Source organism: Chamaea fasciata, unplaced genomic scaffold (genome assembly GCF_029207755.1).
Source record: "Chamaea fasciata isolate MVZ Bird 193981 ecotype frontalis unplaced genomic scaffold, bChaFas1.0.hap1 SCAF_1, whole genome shotgun sequence".
NCBI lineage: Eukaryota > Metazoa > Chordata > Aves > Passeriformes > Sylviidae > Chamaea > Chamaea fasciata.
Genome location: NW_027094086.1, coordinates 99,269,578 through 99,283,183, shown reverse-complemented (window position 1 = coordinate 99,283,183; position 13,606 = coordinate 99,269,578). Strand labels below are relative to the sequence as shown.

Sequence of the window (13,606 nt, the reverse complement as noted above, 5' to 3'; positions counted from 1 at the left end):
GTGTGTGTGTGGTCACAGTCCTTGAGGGCTATGCTGAGCGCCCAGCAGGAGTTAGGCTGCTGCCGGAGAAGCTGGCAGCTGTTTGGAAGCACCTGATAGAAAAATACCACTGTGCCAGCAAAAGGGCTTAACAAGCTAACGGGATAAGTGGAATATATTGCATTCAAGAGCTGGATAATTCTGTTAGCAGAGTGGGGGTTGCAGCTGAAGCGCTGCCACTAATTAGGGGTAGATTTTTAAAGTGTTGCCTGGAATTATAGATGTAATTCTGTCAGTGGCAGTCAGGGAGCTCAGATCTGCATTTCTTCCTTTCAGAATTCACCCCTTGCATCCCAGAGCAGCTTCTTCACTGGAGAAACCAAGCGATGGTGTGAAAGGAGGCACTTAGTCTCTGTTTGCTTAGTCAATTTTTTTACAAAACAGTTTATTTTTAAATTCAGTGCCTGGGAGGAAATGGGAATATTCACGCATTTGCAGGTCTACTGAAGAATTCCCTCCCTAAAGAAGATGGTAGAATATGAAGTGTGAACTCAGGATGATATCTGATATTCTCTTACTGTGATAAGATGCTTTGCTGCTGAGCTGTAGAGAATGTAAGCCTTTTTCCTCTTGTTTTGAAGAGTTGATCTAATGTTAAGCATTCAGTGAAGTCAAGAGTGCAACAGTGATAGCCAACAGAAATAGGTACGGGGAGAATAAATTTTTGAGGGCTGTTCTAGACTCCTGTGCCATGTACACTCTGATCTATTCAAACAATAGCTCCAAGCTGTTTAAACTCAAATCAGCAAGGTTGTTAACCTTACTTACTTTTCTTTAAGTCTGCTGGTCTTGAAAAGCAGAGAACAGAGAACTGGAGCTTGAAGTAAGCATAGTACAGGCAGTGACTGGACAGCCTGTCTTTTTCACTGCAGCACCATCTTTAGCTCTGACACATGTATCAATACCTTTTCTGTTTGCTGATGCACAGTTTGGGGCTAAGTCGAGGCTGTTTTTCACTTCTGATTTGAGTCAAGCACAGGCTGTAGCTTTCCCTTTTTTGCAATGCTTTAAATCTACTGCTTTTCATCCTCAGAGCCTATTTGTGTGTACAAATAGGAAGTATTTTGCTGCTTTGTGGTTTCCAGTCTTCCTTCATTGTAGACTTCCATCTTGATTATAGGTCTGGATAGTACTGCTTGGAAGTGTGAGCTCTTCTGAATATGTTGATATGTCCTTAGATATACTTTTTAAAAGAAAAACTCTTGTGAATAGATAGTATTGCCCCAGCTAGATTACAGTACCTGTTTAATCTGTGTTAGATATTACTATAGTTACAACCTGTGCTATCAGTGTAAAATATTCTAGGTTTTAAATAGCATCTGGTAAAATGGGAATTAAATTATATTGAGCATTAGGTCATGTCCATGATGTTCACCATGATATAAAGTCAATGAAAGCAAACAGGTAGTGGAGCACTTAAAATCACTTTAATTTCCTCTGTTTAAATGGAAGAAATACTGACCTGTAGGACGTAATTTATATCAGTTAAATGTCATCATTCTTTTGCAGCGGAAGCTACTGATACAGAAGTGCTTTGGCTGTCAATGGAGAGTAAGATTATTTAATCTAGGTGTTTCTTCTACTTATGGGAAAAGAAAATTCACTTAGCTTTGTTGAATCACTTAATGCGAGTGCAGTGGCCAAAAAAGTCCTCTTCCTTCTGGTGGAGGACAGAAATCCTCTTCCTTTTGGAGAGGAAGAGTGCTACAGAACTCTTAGACATAAGAGTGTTTTTCTGTGTTGTGTGTGGGAAAAAGAGTGAGTGCTTGTATTTGTCAGTGTGCGTGTCTAGCTGTGGTAGATGCATGTAATAAAATCATATTACCTGCTGTTTTGTATCAGCAGGACTTTAAGAATAGTTAACTTGTGCTGCACAATAGACAAACATGCTAAAAGGAATTTAATGCTGCAAAGGAGGTTTTGCCAGCATGCTGCACTATTACTGGCCATTGTGGTGTCCAAAAGCAGATATTCTACTACCGCACTAGGTAAACACAGTTACAACAATTCATTTCCTCCAGGCCTGTATTCACAATGTACCTGTGCCCAAAAGTATTTGCCTTACCATAACTTGGAGCAACAGCGAGGCTGAATAGGGGCACCCTAAGAGTGCCCTGTAAGCCACATTATTTTCAGCAGCAAGAGTATTGTGCTTGTTACTCTTCCACATATTTAGGTAGACTAGTGAAGGGAAGGATATTTTAGGAGATATTTTTAATTAGTTGTGAGAGTCTCAGTTTCTGGCTTTCTGCTTATACAAATTTCTAGTGATGCGCTTGGAATTTTGCCTCAGCAAGAACTGATGGACTTTAATACTCTGGGATTTCTCAAGATGATTATTTTTTTTCATAACACATGCCATGGCTAAAGAGAAAGTCTCAAGAGCAGCCTTCACTAGTGTGAAACCTGCCCCCTTTCTCATTCAGGGTCACATAACTTCCTTCTAGCATTTGCAGGAACTACTCACAAGGAAAAGTGATTCCAGGACAAGACTATTATTTTTCGCTTTTGGTCTTCTCCTTTGGTTTTTTGGTGTGGTTTGTTTGTTTGTTTGTTTGTTTGTTTTCTCTGCATTGTAAAAATGAAAAGCATTACCAAAGCTGGACAGTTTCCTGAGGTCAGCAAGTCCCAACAGGCTTCAGTCTGGCTTCAAGTACCTTCCCATGTTTCACAGTTAGCCATCACAGGTGCTGGTAGTCATCTTTCGCCTTGCTTTAGAGGCAGGGAAACTATCACAGATCAGAAGATTTTTCAGTGTGTGTTTACTGGAGAATATTTTAAAGGAAGTACTGATACTTCTCTAACTGTTTGAATGTATGTGCTGACATCAGTGGCAAGGATGCTGGCTCCAATTACATTCAAAGAAATCAAAAGGAGTTTTGAACCTAGTTCAGGAAGCCTTTAGTTTCTGGAGAGAGATTCAGTTAGGCTTGAAGCTGCAGCTCATATCCTGTCTTCATGTCTAGATATAGCAGAAATGTGTAGTAAAAGCATATTAATTCTGGTTTGTATCAGCAGGACCTGTAAAATAATTAGGCTGGGTTGTGCAATGTGCAAAAATGGCATTATGAACAAAAACTATCAAGCTAATTCAGACTGAGCTCTCACTTAAAGGGCATAAAAACCCACAGATATTATGAGGGAAAATCACATTTGTTCCTTTTCATGTGAAGGACTTCAAGCCCATAGGATGTCAAGCAATGAGATGAATGCTGTCTGTCAACTCACTGTATTTTACGTGGCAGTTGAGAAGACAGAGGGGTTTTTACCTCTGATGACTAAACTCAAGGTTTACTTAACAGTGACAAAACTCCCAATGTAATTATATTTTAGCCACTAAAATCAGTCTGGATTTCCTTCATGATGAATGGCAAGCAGGAGCAGTATGACCTGCGCACATCCCTATTCCAGGCCTCAAGATACTTTGAAACATGTTTGATATGGCTGCTGATGAGCTCTGGTGACCACTGGCCCTCTTTTGCCCTGCTCTGCATCAAGCGCAGCCTTGTCCTCATTACTGGGGACAGTCTAGTATTGCATTAGAAAACAGTGAATCCAAACTGCAGCGAATAGCTTTTCTTATTTTCAGAAAATCAGACTTAATGTTGGGAGATTTGTCTCCCTTACTTCCTTTCTGTTCCTTCTGACTTTTTGAAAAGCCAATATTAAAGAATAATCACTTTCATGGCCTTCCTATACCCTTCCCATTCTTTGAGAGAGGATGTTTGCCTGCTCCTGTACCTGCTCTGTCGTGTGTCCTGGCCTAAGGACCCATATCATGGGTGAGAAGGTGCTGTGTATGTGTGAGGAAAGTGGCAGACCAGTGCCTTCAGACCACTGGAGGATGAGGAGCACAGGTTTGTGATGGTAGAGCTACACAGAAGGCTCAGTTGTATGAAGTCTTTAATGGTGCATCACAAGTCTCAAGCCAACGGACAAAAGCTTCTCTCCTTCAGCCTTTTTGCCATGCATTCCCTTTCTCATCCACCTGGCCAGGAAGAAAATCAGAAAAGCTTCCAGCAACTGTTTCATTTTGCTAAGGTTAATTGCTAGGCATTCTCAAAAGGTCTGGCATGCTGATGTAGTGCTGCATCTCAAAGAGTTATAAGGGGTCAGCTACTGAGGATGGAACTCGTTTGCACAGCAGGGCTGGCTTTTAGTAGCCCTGATTGTATGGCTGAGTGGTGAACACTTGACAGGGCGCTGTGGGGTGCACCTGCTTTAGATGAACAGATGGACCCTTCAGGAGCAAATAAATTTATTTTGTTGTTGTTTCACTTATGGGAATGGATGTGTTATTACTCCCCTTGTATAATGGCAAGCTTTGTTAGTGCAAGTTTGACCATGCTGAGGGTGGTTTGCTTTTCATCAGGATTTGTGCCAACAGTCTATTATAACTGTCTCAATATAGTTTCACTAATGTTTAAATGGCCCCTGAAGGGTCATTTAATAGCAAATATTTTTAAGTTTTAAACGGGTTTGCAGGACCCCATCAGATCCACCCCAGTTTGTTCAAAGTGTAGTCTGCTGAAATATTCATACTGGCATGATGTGTGACATACGTGGCAGAAGAATGTTGAAGAACTAGACAAAAGCATCTTTTGCAAATGTGCACATATCTATGTTGGTTGGCCCCATTACTATCCTGGACAAAATCATGAAAAGATCATAAAAGTAATCATTAAAGCATAATGTGTAATTAATATCAGGCAGTGACATAGTATGAAAAATGCATGTTGACAAGGAAATATCATTGTTTCTTGATGGGTTCACAACTTTAGCTGATAAAGGTTGCTGACTTCTTGTCATAAAATTCCCAGAGTCACATATAAATATTTTGATTTAAATGTGTCTCTATTGATGCCTTGGAAGGCTGACCTGAAACAGAGAATGGACAGAACTAGAGAATAAAGTAGGTAGCTATTGAAAGGCCTCCAGGATTCACCCTGGGCAGGACAGGAGCCCGACCAAGGCTGCACCCTGGGTGCAAGAATAGTCACAAAAAAATGGCTTCCCGGTCACAAGACCTTACACTTTTATAAGTTTTGGTCCATTTGCCTATTGGGGTTTAATTGTCCAGTTACAGCGTCAGGTTGTGAGGTCTCATCCTTCTTGTTCCTCCCTTCAGTCCACCATTGTTTATGCTTTTGGGCCTGAAAGGTGTCCTTGGTTCTCTGCAGAAAAAGGATTTGTTTTGTCTACTTACTCTGTGAAGAGAGCTTACTGCCACTTAATATGGGACTCAGAACTACATCCCTAGGCAGCTCAGAATCTGCAAATATGAAAACTAAAGCCTAAGGCATCACTATCCAGAAATCAGTGGTGGATTCAATAAATATATTGAAACCTACTTTGCTGAGAAGGCCAGTAGTGCAATTGCAACTAATTAGCTGTGATCTAATAGGGATATTTCTACTGGAATTTATTTGTAGCCCTGCCCTACTCAGTACCTTTTATCCTGTTTAGATAGTCGGGAAGAAAAAAATTATTATGTCTGAAAGTCAGGTCTAGCAGAACCCATTATTTTATAAGGATGTCTAAATTCAATCCATATATTTTTGATATAGGTCTCATCCATGTGTGGTTGTTTAATCCCTGCTAGCTGGGCTAAGTACGCACTTGCCCAGGTTTTGCACTATCTGAGGGCAGAGAGCAGCTTGTTTTCTAAGTTAAGCTTGACTGCACAATATTTAATATACCGAGCAATGACTCACAGCTGAGTAGGACTTCAGTTATGGTTTCCCATCAGAAATTGGAACTTCACTGCATAAATGCTATTTTTCTTTTTTGGCTGAAAACTGAATGGCAAGAGTGACATGGAGCTGCTGCTTCCCAGGGGCAGAGCAGCACTTGGTTTGACTCCAAAGTCAGTGGGAAGCAGTACTCATAGCACCACCTCCCTGCTGAACTTGGAGTCTGACACCCAATGGCATCTCTGCCCTGCCCAGGGACTCTACACAAAAACTACTGGTGGTAGGCTTCTCCTAATGCCCCAGACACTGGACCATGGGTGTTGTTGCTTCCCAGTTCTGATCACAGCCAGAAGGCAGCTTGGGGTCTAATTTGCACAACAGCAGCTCACCAGTAAACTTGCTGAACCAAAGACTGACGTTAAAAACTGAACTGTGGAGTACAAAGAATAATGTATGGATTTTTAATTTTTTTTTCCAGTTCACCCTCAATGCATATTGCTAGCATAATTGACAATAGGTTTTTTTGTGCAGGATATTAGTAATCTCTCAGAAGTCTTTCTCAAAGGCATGCAATAAACTTTCTGAAATAAGATTTTCCACATGAGTAATAAAGTATTATAAAGATAGAAGTTGTTTCAAGAGGTGATAGCCACATCCCCATCCTTGTGTACTACTTTTATCTCCTGATTAATAAGTAGTTCATTTTTGGGTGAAGGATTGCTATATTCAAATTACTGTAATATTTTTGTGTCATTCTGTTTTTTTAAGGGAAAGCTTTCAGGCAGGGATTACTTATGTCATTAATGGTTAAATGGTTATCTAGATAAAAACATGGTTTTGATCTCTGGCCATATAATTGATTCTTGGTTGTAAAACTAACTAAGGATCTCTGAGAAAGACAGTTACTAAGTAAGTAATTCTCTGTTCAAGAGCCGTTGGACACTACTCTTTCTCATAATTCTTTATCTCCCTGCAGATTTTTAAAAGCATCACCAATGATGACTCAGTCCAGGGACAAGGAAATCGAAGACTGATAAGTTTTTCATTGTCAGGTAAGTCACTGCTGATACAAAAGTTTTAGGCCCAATGAGTGTATGACTGAAGTTACTAGAACCTTTCATGAACACAAGTGTGTAAGTATATGTATGTATATATTTTTGCATGGGGTTCTTTGTTGCTCTAGAAGTGATGCTGAGACAGAGAATAAATATCTTTGATTGTTGCTACACTCTTAGTGAGAGTTACGTGCTGAAATAGCTTGTTCAAGCAGAGTTCTGGGGCTGTATTACGTTTTTCTGTTTACAATTAAATATGTACGTCAGGGAAAGCAAGATCAAAGGCATGTGCTTTATTTACAGAGCGAAATGTGATTTGTGGTAGTACTCTGTTCCTTGGAAAGCATGTTCCACAGTCATGGTCTGGACCTGAGGTAGATCGATGTGCTGTGGTGCAGAAGCTTCTCTATCTTGCTCAAAAGTGACTCTCAGACTTCTTGAGCCAGAAGACTGCTCTCACTTATCTGCATTTCATGCAGAATGCTCAGCCTCATTACTTGGCTTCTCAGGGCAGGTTTTAAAGGCTTAATATGTTTCCATGTAACAGCTATAAGCCATTTGATCTGGCTTTGGTAAGAACAACACATAAATCACATCTGTAGAAACCAGTTTGTCAAAAGAGAGTGGTTATGAGCATGATTCTTATTTTGGAGTCTTATGGTTGCTGGTTGGTTTCCATATTTTTTTAGTTCCTGGAAGACAAAGAGAACGATGTTGACTTGACTTGGAAATTCTTTGAGCATGTAGTACAGAGTAAATGTGTTACCCTAGTTCAAAATTTTACAGGCATAGGCCTTTAAGTGTAAAGTCCTACTCTTGGACAGGTATCTCAATATATGATTGGTTTTGGCCATATGATTTATTTCAAACTTCCCTCTATTAAGGATGCATGTCAGTGCTTTTCCAAATTAGGCAGCCAGTGTGGTTCTTGTGAGGTTGTGTATGATACATGGCAGATGATGCTGACACTGGGCAGGGCTTTTTTAACACATTACTTGTTTTGCCAAGTTGCACACTGGACATCCACCTACCAGTTGATAAAACCACAGATTTAGCTCAACAGAAATAAAGAAGTAGACAATATTTTTTAATGTCCATAAATAATCTTACGCAGAAAATGTGGCCCAGAACTAGTCACAGTTTTTCATTCTCTCGGATTCTTTGGCCTAGTAAGCCAAGAGGTGTCAAGAGTAGTAATTCGTGAGGCTGCTAAATAATATGGTGTCAGTGGGCCCTTTTATAAACTAGAGTATCTAATTTACAGCTTGATTTAAAGTATATAAAGACTATACCTCATAATATGTTTGGGATATCTTTTTCCAATGATTTACAAGCAATTAGTCTGCATATATATATTGCATCCATATTAACATCATCACAGCCAGGTATATGAAAGGCTTTGATAAAATATTTTTGCAATTATTTAATCAAAAATCTAATTTATCAAAATAGTTCTGTTTCAGTCTTTCTGAAATTAACAGATTAATACATCACAAGGATTTATTTATTACTTTCTTAGTCAACACTACAGCTACAAAATGTTGTCTCTCTCAAAGCAGAATTATTGGTTTTCCTGTATCTAGTATGCCAGCTAAATGCAAATCAAGGGCAGACCTCCCTGAGGCATCAGAAGGAACTGGGATTCTTTTCCATTTGCACCACTATCTCAGCAGTAACCTCTCTATTGTCACTCTGTTATACAGAGTTTTCCTTTTCAGTATCTATATTTTGGTATACTGTCATCTTCAGTCATTAGTTAATACAGTCATTACTTAAAAGTTAGGTTTCCAAATTATGGTTGATTTAGTTGCAGTTAAAAAAAAATTTGGCTGGAGTGTCATTAGTGTGACTGGAGCCCATTGCACCAACACAGAGGAATCATGCCCTAAGCAGTCTATAATCTAAAGAATGCAAGAAGAGCTATGCCTTCTTCCCTATAGTTTTTTTAGAAGAAAAAGTTGTTAGAGGGGAAAAGAAAAATCTCAAAGTAGGCCAAATCACAAGAAATGCTGAACAACATGAGTGCATTTCAGCTGACTTGTTTTGCTTCCTCTACCACTGAGAGAGTCCAGTGAGATCCTTTGTTAAAATGAACTGTGTGGAAACAAGTTTATTTCCTAAAAAGCTGTTGACAAAGTGCTTTATTCTTTCTGTAGTTTATTGAGTATTTGGTTGGACAAAATTAAACTGTTTCACTGGAGGAGTTTTTTGAGAAAATATTTCTGGATTGAATAAAAATGTCAAACAGTGAAAAGGTGTAAAATGATCCTTCATGATACAAGAATATGACTAGTGTCTTGAGAACGGAAATAGCAGAGAGTTTGCACTATGTCACCAGGAGAGTTTTTTACTTCATGTTTGCTTCCTTGAAGACTGGAAGTTGGTCCTGTGCAAGGCTGGTTTAGATTAATAGGTCCACTGGCAACACTGATCTCAAAAAAGGTAATTTCCCATGATTAAGCTTCTTAGTAATTTTTATGATGACTCTATTATTGTAACTTTCATTATTGAAAATACTAAGAGAAATATTTTAAGCCGAATTTAGCTAGACTGAAAAAAGCCTATAAGGAAAACTCTGGAGTCCACTTTGCATTTACTTTTCAAACGTGCCTTTTCCACAGTTACCAGTGAATGTCACACTTCTGATAAGGTGGCTGAAAAGCATCAGAGCTCTCTTGTGTGAAGTATAGAAGGAAAAAATGTGCTAAGCTTCCCAAGATGTACCAGCTACTTCACTTGTGGGTTCATGGTTTAGCAGCAGCATAACACGTTTGCTGAAAGCCCTTAAAACTAGTCTTGTTGGCTGGTATATTTAGAAAGTGTTATCATGAGGTTTGCATAATATGCCTCCTAGCTCTATGTTGCATCAAATAATTTTTTTCAGGCTTTAATATTTCACGTATGTCATGTTTTTGCACACTTTATTTATAAGTGTCCTTGGGGAACAAATTACCAGATCTGAATATTTCACAAACATTCAGGCATTTATCTCCATCATACCTCTCTGAGAATTTTGTTAGTTGTTTTTGTGTGGTTTTCAGACCAGGTATTCAAGTAATAACTAACAGTTGTCAGTTTATAGAAGTTAGAGCATAAATCACAACTGAAAATAGTATAATGTCTGCTAAGGGTCATTATGACAGTAGCTGTTAGCATGAAATACTTGTTCAGAATGCACATATATAATGCACTTTATTTTTCCAACAACTTTTTAAAAATCTAGTGACTGACTTTATAACTACTAATCCCATGCCTTTTTCTTACTTGTCAGATCTTGTGTCAAGGTAAGGTGCCTTTTTTCCATGTCCAGTACACATTGTGCCCACGACGTATGCCTAGACTAGCAATTTGAAAGGCCTCAGAAGGCTTTGAATTCAACTACTCCGTTCTCCTATTTAACACAGGACACCTTGCCCCATGGTGGTGAGCTTTGTGTGAGTTTGGCTCAGAAAGATCTCACAGACAGGTGTGGTGTCAGGATCGGAGGACACCGAGATGATACTTTGCTCCAGTGGTTAATCCCTTGCAGTGATAAAAACACTCCCTTGCTGTGATAAGCTGTTAACATTAATGGTTCAGACTTTTTTCTGTGTTTTCCTTCTTGATGAAGATGATTAAAAAGGTAGCCTGTCTTTCAGACATTTTGGAATAATTAATTCCACTGCTACTTTTCATTTATTAATACACCTATTTTCTTCCTAATACCTCTACTGCCCTTCTTCTAAACAAATGAAAAACCTTTTTGTTTTTCTTTGAAGCATTTACAGCTAGAAAAAAATATTTTCTTATCTTTTTCACTGTCTTTAACATTTTGCCTGGGAGTCCTGTGACAGAATTGTTTTGGTTTATCTGATCCACTTAGTCTTCTTTTTAAATCTCAGACCTTAAAATACCTTCTTGTGCAATTACACTAACCCTTTCTTTTTCTCCTGCATTTTATTTTAAAAGAAAGGTGAAGTCTTTCTATATGTCTGTATTTGCTGAGAGCACAAAGAAGCACTTTATTTAACCTCTTGCATATCATCAGTTGCAGAATCTCATTCAATAGTTGATCAAGTCAGTCATCTCTTGTACTTTAAGTAGTATCTTTCTCAATCTCCCTGCAATAGTTTGCTGTGTTGGATTTTAAGACTTCCTTTCATTGCACATTACTGTTTGATTTCTAGAACTCCTTAATATTTGCTTCTTGAAATCTAATTAATACCAGATGCAAAACTTCTGTAAATCCATGCTCACCTTCTTCCAAAGAGGTGATTGTCAAATAAAGTTTGGTATCATACACTGCTTCATGAGCCAAATTTGCATTTCAATAAATGCAATATTGCTGTGCTCTTACTATTGAAATAATGTTCCACTGACAGTGACTTCTTTAAAAGCATGTCTGAGAGGCAGTACCTATGTGCCTCCCGTTGAATCTTGAGTGAGCAGAGTTTTGTTGTTCCTTTCTTTGAAGCCATGCCTATCTCTTAGGTAGCTCAGGTCAGTAGATGAACTGCTGCCCTCTAAGATATTTTCTTGTTCTGTCCAAAGTCTACAAAAGAAACACCGACATACCAGCACCCTGGCAATTACCTTCTCTCATTGGTAGTCTGTCCAGATACTGTTCAAGTATGTTTTTTCAGTGTCAGAACCAGAGCTGATAGCTCTTTGGGAATTCACAAAGGAAATCTGAAGGGAAATGATGGAGCTGTCCACTGACATCCTAATTAGCAACTCTCTTGTGGTGATGGATTATGAAGATGGTTTATTCTGCTTTGATACATGAACTATCAGGACCTCAGCAAGATGACAGAATTTTTTACTTTCTGCTATTAATGAACAGATCATAGAATAAATTCCATTTTGGTATTCCTCAGGCTAGATCATAATCTAAATTGACAGTGGTCATTCCAGTAACACTGGGGTCTTTCCAGTGTCCTGTTAACTTCATTAGTTCTGTTTTTAGGTATGTTCTGGACAAGTTTGGCATAACTCAAGATGTCTTCATTTTCTCAAGGGGTCAGGTGACTCATGAGAAATATGTCTCATTTCCTGGTCCTAAGATCATGAGGCTAGTATGCTAAATATGAAAAATGTGAATTTGGTGGGTTGACCATAGAATTAATAGGGTTAATAACCTCTGCATAAGTGCCAGTATAGATACCTGCAAGACATCAATTGTCATCACTTGGGAACACAAAGGACATTCAATACTAGGCATTTGTTGAAAAGAATTTGCCATCTGGTTTAAAATACCAGTATCAGTTTTTCAAAACTAGTAGCTCTGCTACTTACTAGTCTTTGACCCTTCTGTTGGGTTGTAGACTCCGGAATTGTCAGTAGAATATTCAGTAGTATATGCACTGTCAAGAGACTAGATGGACTGAGTCTTCTTGAGACACATCTATAAACTGCATGGAATAGCCTTGTGTGTTATTTCTAGGAAAGTTCTATTGGCAAAGTCTTCTTATTCCTTGGGGAGAAAAGCTTCCAGCTCCCTTAACTTACTCCTGACATATTGATGACCAAAGTAAATGTAATTAATTTAGAAAACAGACTGCTCCAGAGTCTGGTTCTCTGTCTGATTCTCCATCCTTTTCTGTCATGCTCCTAATATGGAGTATGGGTCTGGTTGAATACCTTGCTGTGTATGCGGGGAATTGAAATAACATCTTTATGGTAGTTTTGCTCATCATTACCGTCAGAGAATCTCTCTGCTGAGCATAACAAAATGTGCCTCTTACCTGAGCTTTTGAAAGCTTGATGACTTTTACTGAGGCAAAATCAAACATTGTAAAACACACATGTGTTCTAACCGTGTTGTTGGAACTGACATCACCACCCAGCTCAGATAAATACATTTCTTCACCACAAAAATAGTCTCCATCACTATCCAGTCAACAGTGCCCCAAAATTTGTGATGCTGCATGGCAAATAGGTTTGCTAAATGATCCTTTATAAAGCAGACAGGGAAGTCTAGGTGCATCTCTGGGACAGAGGGTACATGCATACAAGTGACCCAGTGTAAAACTTCCCTAGGTCTCATCCAGGCACCTGGAGATCAGTATATATGGAAAGAAAACTCTCGAGTTGGAACAAATTCATAAGTCACTTGGGGACAGCAGCAAGCAGCAGTTAATACAAGGCATTTTTTCGGCAATGAGGAGAGCCTAGCTAAAACAGGATGCATGTACTTACAAGTAGTGCAAGTCTGAGGCAGTGAAAGGCTGTAATTACTTTGTCTTTACCTGGGTTTTTTCCTTCTGTCATCTGTCATGAGAGATGGCCTGACATTATTAAACTGTTAGATGTATATAACCTCTTTCACACTAATGTGTGATTTATGACTAAATGGGAAACTGACATATGGTATATTAACTTTTTTTTAAGAGACTGAATGACAATACACCTTTGCAAACAATAGATAAGTTATCTTTGTAGCATTTCCTCATATGCTTCCAAGAAATGCACTCTAAAATTACTGTGTACAGCAGGGTATGTCCCAGCCTTCTGGAATTTGTTCATTCAACCCAAGATTTAAATTCAGTTAGCTTCAGACTTTCACTTAAAAAGTTTAGTGTCTTCTGAACCTTTTTTCTGAAGATGATAGAGAAAAATATTTGCATTTGGGAAGGCAGAATACCTGTGATTTTTCTGTTGGGGAGTTTTACTGGAGTGGTAAGAGTTACATCAGCAAGTTACAGCAGATAGTTACAGGACCTATAGATAGGTTTTGCTTAAATTGAAATGGAATTCTGCTTTTTTCCAGATATCCATGTAGCGTTATTAAGAACTTTTTCAGTTTTGATGCTCTATTGTTCACAGTGATGAGAATTTATG

At 38.7% G+C, this 13,606-nt stretch overlaps 1 protein-coding gene across 6 annotated transcripts in view; it reads left to right on the top strand.

The window, feature by feature from the left end:
* Positions 1 to 13,606, top strand: part of HECW1 (HECT, C2 and WW domain containing E3 ubiquitin protein ligase 1) — a 254,102-nt gene that overhangs the window by 154,012 nt on the left and 86,484 nt on the right. For 5 of the 6 annotated variants that reach the window (XM_066190748.1, XM_066190729.1, XM_066190720.1 and 2 more), the window contains one exon: positions 6,709 to 6,784. In XM_066190748.1, coding sequence (XP_066046845.1) covers positions 6,709 to 6,784 — 76 coding nt within the window. Of the gene's footprint in view, positions 1 to 289; positions 369 to 477; positions 594 to 6,708; positions 6,785 to 13,606 lie in introns of those variants that run through there. The other variant, XM_066190739.1, reaches the window with a different exon arrangement.